The sequence below is a fragment of the Pseudorasbora parva genome, chromosome 18 (assembly GCF_024679245.1).
Source record: "Pseudorasbora parva isolate DD20220531a chromosome 18, ASM2467924v1, whole genome shotgun sequence".
Taxonomy (NCBI): domain Eukaryota; kingdom Metazoa; phylum Chordata; class Actinopteri; order Cypriniformes; family Gobionidae; genus Pseudorasbora; species Pseudorasbora parva.
In genome coordinates, this window is record NC_090189.1 from 26,195,402 (window position 1) to 26,212,132 (window position 16,731).

General features: G+C 40.6%; 1 protein-coding gene across 3 annotated transcripts in view; it reads right to left on the bottom strand.

Moving 5' to 3' along the window:
- Positions 1-15,728, bottom strand: part of stim1b (stromal interaction molecule 1b) — a 49,510-nt gene extending 33,782 nt beyond the window's left edge. The window contains exons 1-2 of one of the 3 annotated variants that reach the window (XM_067424492.1): positions 15,239-15,728; positions 13,731-13,857 (exon numbers count right to left, since the gene is read on the bottom strand). In XM_067424492.1, the coding sequence (XP_067280593.1) occupies positions 13,731-13,851 (121 nt within the window). In that variant the 5' untranslated portion in view covers positions 13,852-13,857; positions 15,239-15,728. The remainder of the gene's footprint in view (positions 1-13,730; positions 13,858-15,238) is intronic. The other 2 variants (XM_067424491.1, XM_067424490.1) reach the window with 2 other exon arrangements.
- Positions 15,729-16,731: the final 1,003 nt, after the last annotated feature.

The window sequence follows — 16,731 nt, forward strand, 5'->3', positions numbered from 1 at the left end:
CTCGAATTGGCGGGGCACTACAGCGGCAGTCTCGAATTGGCGGCCCACTGCAGCGGCAGTCTCGAATTGGCGGGGCACTGCAGCGGCAGTCTCAAAATGGCATGGCACTGCTGCGGCAGTCTCAAAATGGCAGGGCACTGTAGCAGCGGTCTCAAATTAGTGGGGCACTGCAGCGGCAGTATCAAGCAAAGCATGGCAATGGCAGTCACAAATAACGAAGCACTGCAGTGGCAGTATCAAATTGAGAAGCACTACAGCGGCTGCATCAAATTGGAGGAGCACTACAGTGGCAATATTAAATTGTGGAGCACTGGGCACTGCAGCGGCAGTATCAAGCAAAGGATTGCAGCGGAAGTCACGAATTAGCGAAGTACTGCAGTAGCAGCATCAAATAGGAGAAGCACGGCAGCATAAAATTGGCGCAGCACTGCAGTGGCAGAATCAAATTGCGGAGCACTGCGGCATCGAACTGCGAAGCACTGCAGCGGCTGCATCAAATGGTGGAGCACTGCAGTGGCAGTATCAAATTGTAGAGCACTGGAAGGGCAGCATCAAAAATGGAGGAGCAGTGCAGTGGCAGCATAAAATTGGAGGAGCATTGCAGCGGCGGTATCGAATTGCGGCTCACTGCAGTATCGAAAAAAGGAGGAGCACTGCAGTGGCAGCATCAAATAGGAGTAGCACAGCAGAGGCAGCATTAAATAGGAGGAACACTGCAGCGGCAGTATTAAATAGGAGGTGCACTGCAGTGGCAGCATTAAACCGGAGGAGAACTGCAGCATCAAATTGGTGGAGCACTGCAGCAGCGTCAAATTGCGGAACATTGCAGCAGTAGCATTAAAAAGGAGGAGCACTGTAGCGGCAGCATCAAATAGAAGGAGCACAGCAGCGACAGTGTCAAAAAGGAGGAGCACTGTAGCATCAAAATAGGAGGAACACTGCAACACTGCAATGGCAGCATCAATATAAGAGGAGAACTGCATTGGCAGTGTAAAAATGGCGGAGCACTGCAGCGGCAGTATCAAAAATGGAGGAGCACTTTAGCGTCAAAATAGGAGGAACACTGCAGGGGCAGCATAAAATAGGAGGAGAACTGAAGTGGCAGAATCAAATAGGGGGAAAAACTGCAGCATCAAATAGGAGGAGAACTGCAGTGGCAGTATTAAACTGGAGGAGCACTGCAGCAGCAGCATTAAAAGGGGTGAGCCCTGCAAGTGGCAGCATTAAACTGGAAGAGCACTATAGCGGCAGCATCAAATAAGAGGAGCACTGCAGCGGCAGTGTCAAAGTGGCGGAGCACTGTAGCATCAAAATAGGAGGAGCACTGCAGCGGCAGCCTCAAGCTGGAGGAGCAACGCAGCGGCAGCATCAAATAGGAGGAGCACTGCAGCAGCGGCAAAATGACAGATCACTGCAGTGGCAGCATTAAATAGTAGGGGCACTGCAGTGGCAGCATCAAAGTGGAGGAGCACTGCAGTGGCAGCATCAAAATTACGGAGCACTGCAGTGGCAGCATTAAATAGTAAGGGCACTGCAGTGGCAGCATTAAACTGGAGGAGCACTGTAGCATCAAAATAGGAGGAGCACTGCAGAGGCAGCATCAAATAGGAGGAGAACTGCAGTGGCAGTATCAAATAGGAGGAGCACTGCAGCAGCAGCATTAAACTGGAGGAGCAATGCAGCGGCAGCATCAAATAGGAGGAGCACTGCAGCGGCAGCGTCAAAAAAGACGGATCACTGCAGTGGCGGCATTAAATAATAATAAGGGCACTGCAGTGGCAGCATTAAACTGGAGGAGCACTGTAGTGGCAAGCGAAGCCCTGGAGCATCAAGCGAGGGACTGTGGCATTAAGTAAAGGACTACAATGGTGATATCTAGTAAATCCAAATACTGCAGCAGCAGTATCAAATTGGCAGAGCACTGCAGCGTCAAGCGAAGATGGCTTGTTTGATGAGGCTGAGGTCCGAACAAAGTAAAATCGAAAGGCCTCTGAGGACCAACAACCCAATAGTTTAATTGATGGTGTAGCAGTCTTTTTGGCCTGCGGTGGTGTCTGCTCCATTGCGGAAGAAGTGAGGTGAATATAAGTAAGCCTAATTACCAGAGTTGGTGGGGATCTGCTGAAGCTTTTTAATGAACTTCACTGCCTGGTGACAGGAAGGTTGTTCTCATCAGAAAACAGCGGGTCGAGAAGTGAGGAGATCAGCACCTCCCTGTGGCAAGGGAGAAGGAAAGATATTGATATTGCTGGATGGGTGTCGGGAGATTGAAGATAGGAATGAAAAGGCAGTTTTTAAATTGATCCGTTTATTGCTTTTGATGAGGAAACGGATGGTGTTCTTATTTAAAACTTAGAGATCATAGATGGTCGGATGGATGGTTGTAGATTAGAAATTTAAGCAGCCGAGATAGACTTTGATGGTACTAGATTGGGTGGACATCTCGTATGACATCAAAATTGAAAAAGAGGGAGAATTTGGGAAAACAAGTTGGTTGTAGGAATTGTTTGAAAAGCTCTTCAAGTTGTCCAGTAGGATTGCAATGCTGGGGTTGGAACGGTGTCCACCTTCGGGCTAATGCTCTTAATATTTATGGCAAAATCTGGGAAATATAGAAATTAAGATAAAAACTCTCTTAAAACACTCTTCTCCTGAAAAGTCTGCTGGTTCCTCAGTGACAACTTTTATAGCGTCAAACAACTAACTAAGCTAAACTTATTTAAAACAAATACTTGAAATAAAATCATAGTGATAAAACTGCCTTAAGACAGAAAACATCTTGGAAAATATAAAGTGTAATTTGATTGTTTAGTTCAACTCGTATCCATTAGAAACCACGGAGGGGCGGGGCTTATGAGCTATACTGGGACCAACCACCTGGGGTGATTGAGGCGCGGAGGCTTGGTGGAGACAGGTGATGGATCCATAGCAATGATGTAGTAGGAACTGTAAGAGCAATGCAGCTGAGAAGGAGGCAATAAACTGTAGAGGAAGCAGAAGCTGGATGGAATAAGGTTGGAGAAATTAGGGGGGGGGGGGGCAGGACCGTTTGCGGAGGCAGCCTCACGCTTTGGGTCTGCACCTATAGCAGAGAAGAAATTAAGGGGGGGGGGGAGGGCAGGACCGTTTGCGGAGGCAGCCTCACGCTTTGGGTCTGCACCTATAGCAGAGGAGAAATTAAGGGGGAGGGGGGAGGGCAGGACCGTTTGCGGAGGCAGCCTCACGCTTTGGGTCTGCACCTATAGCAGAGAAGAAATTAAGGGGGGGGGGGCAGGACCGTTTGCGGAGGCAGCCTCACGCTTTGGGTCTTGCACCTATAGCAGAGAAGAAATTAAGGGGGGGGGGGGGGGGGCAGGACCGTTTGCGGAGGCAGCCTCACGCTTTGGGCCTGCTCCAATAGCAGAGGAGAAATGTATTATATAGCTTTTCTTGATTTAACAGAGAATAAAAGCCAGAAAGCACAGAAATATAGGAAGCGTGGAAAGAAGAACAGAAGAAGCTATACTTACCTGTGGGAGGGTGAAAGGTAACAGTCGAAGAGGCCGTGGAACTATTGCGAGCAGACGCGGAACTAATGTCTGCGGCCGCGATAGTGCCGGCCGAATTAAGGGGCGGACGTGAAAGCGTAGGCAGCTGCGGCTGCCGGCTGAAACTGAAACGGACCGTATAGATCGTGCAGTTGTTTGTGTTGATGTTTGCGTGTTGCTGCGAGAACGCTGAATGCGGCGTGAGAGAGAGTTTTGGTGAAAACACACAAGCAGATCGTGAAGTTGCGCTTTTGAATTCCTCTGGGTGAAATGGAAAACCCGCGCTGGATAACGCCTGAGCGCGTCGACGGACTCCTCAGCAGGAGGTACGAGGCTTAACGTTACTGCTGAAGAGGATGATGTTGATGATGATGAAGACCTCGATGCATCGCGATGAGGATCGACCGAGCCCCGTTATGATTCTAGATGGAAGAAGAGAGAGGTTTTCTTGAGCGAGGTGTTATGTGGAGCGGAGAGACCGGCGGTCTGGAGATCAACAGGTGAAATGAGCAGCGCAGCCAGTCAAGCACAGTTGGGCAGGCCAAATGCTTCAGGAACCAAAAAGGGGAAGAGGTAAGCTGCTGGTTTTATACCTTGGTATTAATTGAAAGATTAGATGGGCGTACTCCTCCCGAAATTACGTTTATTAACTTCACATATTGGCGAATCACAGAAAAAAAAACTTTCTTTCGACACATAATACTAATGATCACTGACAAAAAGAACTGAACAAAACAGGGAGTACTTACTCATACACAGAGATAACAAGGTAACTAATCATTAACTCAGAAACCAAATGAACTAAAAACGGTGAGTAGAAAGCAAAACTGAAAGGATGTTTTGGAAACCAAAACATATGAACAAAAACACAGAAACTAAACATAACTCTGACGTTACCCAACCCCCCCCCCCCAATGGCCAGGGAGCTCTGCATGGAGGACAAGTAACAGGCCGCTAGGGACCATGGCAGAGCTGACAGAGGGAGGAGCCAAGGCAGAGTGGCGGCTCTCCTGGACGGAACCTTAGGGGCTGATCAATGGAGGCGGAGCTGGGAGAGGTTGCGATTTGGACGACACAGGGATGACATTGCAGGCCCGGAATCCAAGGCGATGCTACCAGCTAAAGGGACCGAGGCAAGGACGGGGACCTGGCAGAATGGGGTGACACCGGAGGAAGTGAGGACCAAGGCGGAAGGAGGATCCCAGTGAAGCTGAAGGGGTTGAAGGCTGAGGCGCAGCCAGAGGCCCGGAATTCTGCAGCGAAACCAGAGTAATGAGTGACCAAAGAAGAGAGCCTGCTGGATCCTTTGTCAGCTTCTTGTCCAAGCCCTGGTCATTTCTAGACTTGACTATTGCAATGCGCTTCTGGCTGGACTTCCATCTTGTGCAATCAAACCGCTGCAAATGATCCAGAACGCTGCAGCACGTCTTGTATTCAATGAGCCCAAAAGGGCTCATGTCACACCTCTATTCATCTCTCTGCATTGGCTACCACTCGCTGCCCGGATCAAATTCAAAGCCCTGACTCTTGCTCATGGATCTTCCACAAGCGCAGCACCCGCATACTTCGACTCACTCCTACGAGTCTACACACCCACCAGAAGCCTTCGCTCAACTAATGAGCGAAGGCTTGTGGTACCATCACAAAAAGGCATGAAATCCCTCTCTAGAACTTTCTCTTTCATTGTTCCTGGTTGGTGGAACGATCTTCCGTCCTCCATACGCACAACAGAATCACTCGCTTCATTCAAAAGACAGGTAAAAACTCATCTCTTCCATGAGCACTTAATCTTACGTAAAAAAAAAAAAAAAAAAAAAAAAAAAACTCTTTCCCCCTCTATTTCTCCTTTCTTCTTTCCTTTTCTGGTCTTTGCTACTCTGAGCAGTGTACAAATCTTGGTATTTAGGGCACTTTTTGTGTTTCGTTGCCTCTTCTTGACGGATCTCTTCCTGTTCTCCTGAGTTGTAAGTCGCTTTGGATAAAAGCGTCTGCTTAATGCATAAATGTAAATGTAAAATGTAAATGTAATGGTGCAGTGGAGCGCAGAGCTAAATGACTGACATGTCGGGATGGAGACATGGGCCTGGAAGCCCGAGGTGCAGCCAGGAGATCCGCTTGACAACGTCGAGCAGGTGGTGAATTGGTCCGAGGTAGTGCCAAAAAACTGCCGCTAGTCAGTGGCAAGGAAGGAGCCATGGTAGACTGGGTAAACCGGCGATTTGATTTCGCCCTGCAACTCAGTCTGGAAACCTGTACATTCATTTCTACTGCTTCTGTTACACTTTTGCTGGAACCAATCGCAGACTGACCTTATCCATCTGGCACGCTTTTGGTGGATTTAACACGATGACAGATAGAGAAGAGATAGGTTGTTGCCTGTTGATCCCGCCTCTTGTGGTCTGATTGTTTGAAGGACTATCCAATTGCATACAATCATTTGAAAAATGCCCTTTGATGACGCCTCTTGTGCACTAGAAAATACAGAGCAGACTACTCAGACCAGACCAATGTTACATTTTAAATTGAGCTTAGTCTGGTGATAGCCAGACATGAACCAAGGAGGTACGAGACACCAATGTTTCAAGGAATTAGATGGAGTCAGCGGTGAGGATGGTGACAATGGGGTGGGCAGGATATTGGGTGGGATCGGGTCATCTAATCATCCCCATATAATGATTGGCTTCATCACTTGGTCTCCTCTCCACCAATCAGCTGGTGTGTGGTGAGCGTTCTGGCGCAATATGGCTGCCGTCACATCTTCCAAGTGGATGCTGCACATTGGTGGTGGTTTGAGGAGATTCCCCCTTCTACGTAAAGCGCTTTGAGTGCCTAGAAAAGCGCTATATAAATGTAACGAATTATTAACAAATTATTATCTATGATGTAGTGTGTAATGGGCTGGAGAGGGTTTTCCAGGGCGAAGATCTGGCAAACGGCTCCGGCCTCGAGATTGGTGTGGCGACGTGGTTTGGCTCAAGGTTGTGGTCCACAGCGGGAGCTGGTTTAGGCTCTGATTTTGTGGCGGGCATGGGCGTCATCTCTGGATCCATTGCGGGAGATATCTCTGCTCTACCGGGGCACTCCGGGCTGGGGCCATTTCTCCTTTCTTGAGCAGGAAGAGAGATGACTGCTGGTTATGGAATGTGTGAATGGGAGTCAGAAAAGATGATAACGTCTTTCTCTGCACCTCCCACAGTGAGGGAGGATTCGTATTTCCACAAGGTGTAATCCTCAAACTCAGCGAAAGGATGGTGATCTCCCTCAATAGCAGCATCTGGCCGAGAAAATCCTCCATCCTGCTTCAGTAAAGCTCTTTTAGGTTCTAATCGTCCCATTGCGCCTCATTGTTAAGTTTTTAATAGCCCTCAACATATTCCTCCAGGCAGAGTTTGTCCATCTTGTACAAGGCATTCTGTATTTCTACTCTTTTTTTTTAGGGTTGGTGAGTCTGTAATGTGTGGTAGTAAGTCAGATTGAAGTACACCAGAATCCACTCTAAATCATTTTTAATCCAACAACAGAAATGTGTTTGAGACTAGGAACAGACAAAGAACTTAACAAAACTTACTTACTTACTTATACAGAAAACAAGGTAACTAATTAGACGACAGATGAATCTAATCATTGACTCATGAGAAACCAATGCTGTATCCCAATTCGCCTACATATACTACGTTCTAAAAGTACATACTCTTTTTGTGAAGAAAAAGTATATACATTTGAGTGTGTAGCAGAAAAGTATGCAAGCTTCGGGACATACTACTTCACCATCTTTAACAGACTCTGGTGCTTAGTTACGTGCATCCCATCACCCGTTTCACCTGCCATGTAAGGCATTGTCAGATTCATCACAGTTCAAATCCTCCACATTCAGATTAATCTCCTACCGTATCGGAGAGAAATGTAGCCGCACGTTGATCTGCCATTTGTGGGTCTTTAATGCAGAGACTCTCCTCATGTGTTTGCAGTTGAAATTAAATGATGCATTTAAAAGTTCATGGCCAAACGTGTCATTACAAAAGTTCACAATGCTGCTGCAGGTGAAATATAATGTGGACAACACTGAATAAATATATTTTTTGTCAGGGTTAAATATAGATAGTTGTTAAATATATAAATAGTAAACCATCCGGGTATCTTTGGAATACTCTTTTCAACATACTAAGATTTGGGACATACTAATTATATTTTCAAATACTATTTAGTATGGATAATGTGTGAATTGGGATGCAGGTAAACTAACAAGGGTGAGAAGAACCCTAAACTGAAAGGATATACAGGAAACCAAAACACAGGAAAAAAACCCAATGAAACTAAACATAACTCAAGTGTGCAAGACTTTCCCAGGTCTGGAAAATGCCAAACCTCCCGTAACGCACTCTAAATCTACGCCATCTCTAATACTGCTTCCCATTATCTCATCATTCGTTTAGGAACTCACATGACTTGAAATTGCACAATGTTGAGGAAAACTTGCCAGTGTTAGTTAAATTAATTAGTTATGACATAATTTGGTAGTAAAATATAAAGTTTTGCACATTGTATTACTGTATTTTGTGAAACACTGGAAATGTTTTTATCACTTAAAGAGGTACTTCAGCGCTGGGAAGATGAATCTGTATTTAAACTGGGTCATCATTGAATTTGGTGCTTTCTAGACTGAGAAAATGTATTTTTGTCTCATGGGGATGAAAGACTACAATTCTTAGAATGCTTCGCTGCCCTGTGAGGCCATTTCCAAAACCACCAACTTGATTACTTTGACTGAGTTGGAGAAGACACTACAATTAAAAACTGAACGTGTCTGTTCAATATAATGAGTGAGTCACCGCGCGAGTATCACAGCACTGAGCACTAACTGCAGGAGTTTGATAAATGAGCTAATGAGGTCTCATGATGAGAGCTGAGGTAATCGCAACTACACTCGTGGCATACATTCACAACGCGAGTTCAGTCTGGCGCGTTTCAGTTCATGCCTTTGTAAGCTTAACTTTCATAGAAATTAATTTGAGAAGTTAAAAGACTTACATTGGTCACCATAGCTTCTCCGCTTAAATGAGTGCCTGTAGCTGCGAGCTGAGCTCTGTGTGTGATCTCCATCCCCCATGCGCGGGTTCAAAACATGCGGAAATGGCTCCCTCTGCTGGCTGTAGTCTTTAGCCTTTGGCCAAAAATTCCTCCTATGATGCAAATATCGTCAATTTGCATCATAGGAGGAATTTTTCCAGAAATAAAATGCATAAATATCTTGTCTCAGGGGGATATGAGGGGGGAAAGCACAATCATTTGAATATACTCCCGGATTTCTACTGATACAAAGCCATATGCTAATCGCTGAAGTAACCCTTTAATTAGAAGTGCCACAATTAATAAATACATCTTAGGAACTACTGAACAAGTTTATTTGAAACTACTTAAAAAAATGTTTTTTTTTAAACATTTTTACAATACTATGCTAAGTGTGTCCCATCAGTATGAACACTTGGACAAATACAGAAAATAAGTCATGTAAGTAGATAAGTGATCAAGGTCACTGTGTTTTGGAACACAGCTAATATACACCATCCCACTGCAATGCATTCTGGGTAAACTTGCTCATTTTAAGAGCATACAATTGCCAACAAAAAATAAGTCAGAGCCTTGTATATATTAATTGAACAAAAAGGCAAGTTAAAAAGGCCTTCCTCAAGAGCACATAAATGCCTGAGACAACAAAAGGCCTATTCAAACACAAATGACCTTGTGATGAAAATGACTTTGAGATTCAGTCCCTTCAGTGATATTTATGCATCATCCACTCTTACATGGTAAACGCCATCTGTTATTCCCCAGCAAAAACGCTAAATGTACTATTCTTTAGAGTATGGAAACTAAGCAAGGCTGAGGAATCGACCACTTAGCAATGATGTATAGCCAAAAACAAGGGCCTACAGCGGTGCTTTTGTAAGGGCCCAATGTTTGAGCCCATTGTCACAGGAGAGTTCAATCTGAGGGTGATGCTAACACAGCCACGTATGAGCAATAGAGTGACTTTTAAACTATTTTTAGATACACAAGACAGCTGTTGAGGTATTGTGGATATTGCTATAACATGGCAGTGGGTAGGAGTCCTGGACTTTGTCTTACAGAATTAAAAGACTTCATTATGAAGCAGGTATTATTAACATAAGAAATAAATAGTCACCGATTTCCAAATTCCATGTTGTTTTTTTAAAATCCAGGGTCATCTGATATTGCACTACTATGGTGGATATAATTAAAGCGTTTATGTTACTAGTCCATGAGTGGGGTGTGTTCTTAGGCAGGTCTGTTTATTACAAAGAAATGTTTAAAGTTGTAAGATTTACACTGTTATTTTTGTCCCCATTTCACAGCCTGCAACAAGGTGACAAAAACAAGACACACACACACACACACACACACACACACACAAAAAACTTGCCACAACCACGACTCTTTACAGTTACACATTACACAAACACATATTTGCATTCAGTGGGTTTCTGCATTATTTGGAAACATTATGACTTTAAGAGAACCATTTGCAAACATTGACACCACATCCAGTTTAGCTTGCTAGCTAAACTGAGATCACCCGACCCGGATTTAACATTTACATGATACAACCCAACCTTGTACAAGTTTAGTTAATGGCACATAAAAAGATTAAGATGCAAAACATGCAGTTTTTGTCATTTATTTTACTGAAAAAATGGCATCTGACATGCGATAAACAGCAAAGTAGAGGGTCTCAGGAATTTCCTCATATAGAATCCTTGATTTCCCTGGATGCTTTCACTTAAGATATCATATTTGTTTGTTAGTGTTTACTATGATTTAGCATGATCACTACTGCTTTTGTGAAGATTTAAAATCGCAATGTGTTGAAGCGAATTTCCGATCATAAGAAGCAGATATTTCTGCGTTAATGTTTGTCTGACATAGCCATATAAACATAAGGTTCTGTTATCATTTCTGTTATCACCAAACTCTTCTGTGGAACACAAAATGTGAATTTCTGAAGTATTTCCTGTAGCTTAATCTGGGCCAACTTTAAGACACAAGCCTGGCTATTTGCAGATGTAGCAAAACTCTTTTATTAAACCATGTACTCATGAACCTCACTAATTTGAGGCAAATCCAGAAACTATTTTTGTTAGAGGTAAACACTATAACAAGCTACTAACTTCTAAACAAACACAACCGCTCAGTCAATGACATTAAACATCAGTGTACAATGTGCATTCAACCATGGAAAGCGAACAGGGTAAAAGTTTTAAAACCATCCCAAAGTTCCAAGTTATCATAAAACATTGTGATTAAACAGAATACGATAATATTTAAATAAATGCATTATTTTGTTCCCAATTTTGTTTTATTGCATTTTACCAATTTATAATGAAAGTCAAATGAGTTTGGAACAGCATATGGTGAGTAAATGACGATAATAGCAGTTTATTTTTGTGAACCTTCCCCAGCTAAGCAAGCTGCTGTTAGTATTTGATAAAATCCCACAGAGACAATGAAAGCATTTTAAGACAATCAATTTCAGCAATTTCTTTTATCTCCTTAGAGCATGTCTTGGTAGAAGAATGAGTAAAACAGAGAGGCATAGGATCAAGAAAAGAAAAAAAAAGTTTAAAAAAATGAAACGGGGTGATGTTTGGTCTGCTTCACCAGACCTTAAAAAAAGATCTGAGAGGACCGTCAGTGTTTGCAGAGCCTTGAGGATTTAGCTGTTGTAAAAAGACTGTTCATCCAGCTGAAGTCATACACGGGTCAGGATCAAATTGGTAATTTACGCAATGTACACAAGAGGTTTGAAATGATACCTGCTTTACAATGGTAATGCTGAAAATATTGTAGTTAAAATTGATTTTTCTATTTAAAGGGATATTTTGCATTCAGTACCATTTAAGATATATTGACAGCACTTGTGGTATAGTGTTGATTACAACAAAATACATTTGAATTAATTTACACTAAGAAAAGTGAATTTACAATGGAAGTGAATGAGGTCAATTGTACATGTGATAGTTTCAATAGAATAGCCACAAAACGTAGACAATAGGTGTTTTAAAATTATGCATGCACAGAAATGAAAATTCTGGGCCGAAACTTTTTTTTAAATATTAGTTATTTCTTATTTTAAATGATCTTTTTGTATTTATATTAGACTTTTTAAAATATGAATCACATTTGTATTGAAAGTAACGCACTAAAATTGGGCAGAAAATATCCCAATGTAGTTAATTATTTTATTCCTAAAAACTCATCTTTGATAACCAAAATTACATATTTAAATGTTTTTCATTTAAATATGTAATTTTCAGTTAGTATATGCAGATGAATGAATATGCAAATGCACCCCAACTCCACTCACTCACAACAAGAGCTCAGAGATCCACTTTGTCAAGTTAGTAAACGCTACACAAAGGTATCGCTATTTTACAACATCGGACACATAAATGTAATTAATAAGATTAACCTTTTGCTTGACTGTTATCAAACAGCCAATAATGTGTTGCTATTGTTACACAAACCATGTTCCCATTTGCCATCTCAGTCTCCCTTCTAAAAATAAGCATCCTTAGAAATGCTTTGAACATGACAGAACGTCAGTGGAGAAAGGCATACAGTTCATTATAACATCGTAATATATAGTACATCATATACATTATTTACCTGCTATATTGCTAAAAGTACCCGATTCTTCATATCAACAGAAAAATATACCAGGATAACCTGGCTTCTCTTGATACACCCCTGCTTCAGAGAATACTTAATGATATGCTAAAGCCCGATCATTTTTTTTGCTTATACTTGGTCTGTGTTATTTCCCATGTCAACTGTAAAAATTATTTAAACAGCTCTACAGCTCAACATTTAATGTAGGTGCTTATATAAAATGTACAAGCTTTCCATTTATATTTTTAAATCCTCAAAAAATGCCCACATTTTCCCCATTGTGTGTTCCTCATTGTTTGGCTTTAAAAAAAAGAATAGAAGGGTTGGGTCAAAATAATTTTGTGGTAATCAACATTAATCTGCATAATTTATATTGAACTTGGAAAATCAAAAGTAAAATTAAATTCTGCATTCCAATAAAATAATCTTCATAGTGGTCCACTTTACAGTTTTCAACCTAAAATGGAGATAACACTGAATATCTAATTATTCCCACCATTTCCTTTAAAAGGAGAAATGTTCTGGAGAATGCATTCCACCAGGCACTGAGATGCTAAGTCCTGCTCTAAAACAGTGGGATAAAGTCAACAAAACCCTGGACCTAATAATTACAATTCAGAGCCTTGTCCAGACACATACAAAGAGATCCACAAAGGTGTAGAGATGCCCAATCAGAATGAACCCCAGTCAGGCAGAGGGCCTGAGAAAATGGATGGATGACCTCTGCACCCACTTTAAAAGCAGCTTGATTACAACATTTATCCAAGTGACTCACAGTAATCTAATAACTAAAATAATAAAAATAGTAACAGAAAGCTTCAGCAATTTATTGGAAACCCCTGTGAGGTATCTCTTATAAATCAGACAAAACTGAAGGTATCCTTCTAAAAGATAAGTTATTCCCAAGTCAATACTGAACTTCAAAAACTCACTTTACTCAACTGACTATTGTGGAATATGTGGAATATGTAATAATGTTCCTTTTTCTAAACTTTTCATCAGGTCTATGTGTGGATTATAACCATGGTGAAAGTGCTTCACAGAATGAGCATTGGTCTGTTAAGTGGAAACTGAACATTAATGGCAAAGCACAAAAGGAGATTTTGATGGACACCAAAACTTGTGAGGGTGACATACACCAGCAATTTGCCTCATGGGAGGCATTTATGTCGCTCTGTGCATTTGCTAAACTAAACCTCCATCCTGACACATATTTCAGTCAAGTCAATTCTTTCAGTTCTTGGTCAGCACGTGTAAATGCAGCATATGGGTTGTAAATGATTGGTTTGACATCATCTCCCATGAGGCTCTGATTAAACAAGGGAAACACTTTATCTTATCTAGCAGCACACGCAAGAACTGTGTATCATGCGCCATTTCTCAAAGTGGGACACATCTCTCTACAACAAACACTATGTTCCATTGGTATTATCTAACACATAACATGCACACTATACAGACACATAAAACATGGAAAATAACGCTGAGTGATTCAACTGAATTATGATTTCCTACCGGATAATCTATTGGCAGACTGTAGGTGGTCTGTCAGGCTGTGCTGATCTGCTGCACTCCTCCATAAGAAACCAAGCCATGCAATGTACATCCAGCGTCTGGCAAATCTCAATAGATCCATGCTAAACTTAAAACAGAGAAAGAGAGAGAGAAAGAGAGAGAGCATTTAAAAGAACAGTTTTAATATGCCATTCAGTAACACATTATGAAATATTCTGACATAAAAATTAATGTTAGGTACAGCTAGTCGTTTTTAACATCAGTTTTTCACACTTATTTTGAGGTTATTATTTATTTTAATAGCTATTTTAATAATTAATCCAAAAGCATCTAGCAGTTTTTTATTTATTTCACTAGTAACTATTAAGTGCTAGTTCTTATTCAAATAGTGACTCAATTAGTCACAAACATCACTCTTTTGCTACTAATTACTATCCATTTTAGTGACAAGCAGGCTATTCTATTCAATCTATGGTGTTTCAAATATAGACACTTCCAATAAGTATATATTTCAAATGTTGCTGGTGCCTATTTCAAATTTCCTTATAGTAGGCTTTCCCAGCATCCCAGGTATTACAAGTAAAATTTCGGTAACACTTTATTTTACAGTGACCTCCTTGTTACATATGTTACATGTACTTACCATATAATATCAATAATTATGCATAATAATTACATGAAACTAACCCTTAACCAAGCCCTAATCATACCCTAACCCTTATAGTAATTACATGGCATGTTTATTAAATGAAATGAAATATATAATTACACTGTAACAATGATACATTAAAAAAGGGGTAACCCTTGTAACTACATTTAAGTAGCCTACTGAGCAGCAATAATAATTGTAGGTTACCATGTGCTTAGTTTAGGGTTAGGATTAGGGCATGCTGTAGGGTTAGTTGCATGTAATTCATAGTAATACGTCTACTATAGTCCCTAACTACATTTAACCTGTAACCAGGACGCTGTAAAATTAAGTTACCGACATTTATTATTGCAGTTACAGTTGTCAAATGCAATGTCGATATACACATATACCTATTTAATTAGTTCTAGTAGCCTAAAGTTGGATTAAATAGGCTACTTGTCTACATTTTTGAATATTTACAAGTAGCCTAACTAATACATTCTAGACTAGTACCAAACAGTCTATACCGAGTATAGAAACGTTCGTTTAAATGTTAACATGTTACCATATGGCGTAGTTAGTTGGAGTATCCTGTTTTAAAAAGCCCATTGTAGCTGCACGTTTTAGTACTTGTGGCATGTCACATTAGTTTTGATATTTATAGATTTTGACAAAGAATTCTCAAATTCACTATAAAAAAATAGCTCCACTGGTGATACAATCCAGTTCCGCCTTTGTTTATTTTGTAGGCAGCCTTTCATATCAGATGGCATAGGCTATGAAATAAGCAAAAGTAACACGTACGAGTGCTATTTCAAAGTTGTCCTCATGATGCATACACTCCCATCGTGTTATTGCTTTAAAAATGTCAGATTACCTGTCAAAATCCAAAGGTTGGAAACTGCAGAAGTCGCGTGATAAATCAGATGTGGTTCCGTCTGATCTGACTGAGATCCATTAGGTAGCCTAACCGATATTTGTAGGATGTTGTTTTAACTCAGATGAGAAAATGTTGTCGTTTAAATGGTCCAATAAGTTTAAAGAACACAACAAAAACGTTAGACATTCATTTCCCACATATCCTCCTCATAGCTTCCGCAAAAACACGCCAGCCTTGTCAATACTATCAAATATTGTCAAAAAATATTTGTCCATCACTCCAATACGCGCTCGGAACAAAACGTCCAAAATAAAGAGCTGTCCTCCAAATGTAAGACACTAAAGTATGTCCCGGATATAAATCACATTTCGAGGTTCTTTGTTTCAAAGTCCTATTTTCTGAGTTGTCCAAAACCTATCGGTGTTAAGAATCCGCTTGGTGTTGCTTTTGGAGGATGTCTAATGATAAAGCAAAGATAGTTTTTCTTGGGATATATTGTCAGGTTTTGAGGTTTGGTCTCAAAAAGCAGAAAGACACAGCCATCTAGTGGCGTGTGATACACTCAAGCATGCAGCTAAAAATGAAGAAACCACTCCCAGTTTTCATGTCTGTTTACCAACACACTTAAAATGTGATCTATCTATCTATCTATCTATCTATCTATCTATCTATCTATCTATCTATCTATCTATCTATCTATCTATCTATCTATCTATCTATCTATCTATCTATCTATCTATCTATCTATCTATCTATCTATCTATCTATCTATCTATCTATCTATCTATCTATCTATCTATCTATCTATCTATCAAGAGCTATTAAAGAATATTATCACTGCACTTAAATTGTCATTTGCCTACTTACTCATTCTCATGACTTCAATGTGATATATTTATTTGTGAAGCTCAAAAGAAGAAATGTATACCATGCTTTTCAAAGCCTATTCAAACCTTTTCATACGAAGTCATTGTTCCAAACAATAGGCCTAAATACAAAATCAAATGGGCCTATAAAATCTTTTCAACTTCAAATTCTTAAAAATAAATGTTCCAAAAGGTTTTTACAGCTAGAAGAACCATTTTGCTTTTCCCACTATAAAGAACCTTTTGTGGAATGTAAGGTTCCATTGGTGTTAAAGATTCTCATGGAACCATCGATGCCAATAAAGAACCTATATTTGTTGGAGTGTTGCATTACAGTCAGTCTCCATTCACTTTGATACTGTAAGAGAGCAGCCTGAACATTATTCAAAACTTCTATTTTTGTTCTCCTCAAAAGAGGATGACTTGAGTGAATAAATTAAAATGGAAATGTTCAGTTTGGATAAACAATTAATTCACATTAGTTGCTAACAATAACAGACATTTTATTGAAAACTATGATTTAAAGCCTACAGAACATTTTCCCACTAAAGAACCTTTTGTGGAATGTAAGGTTCCATTGACGTTAAAGGTTCTGCATGGGAGTGTTGCATTGCCGTCTCCAAC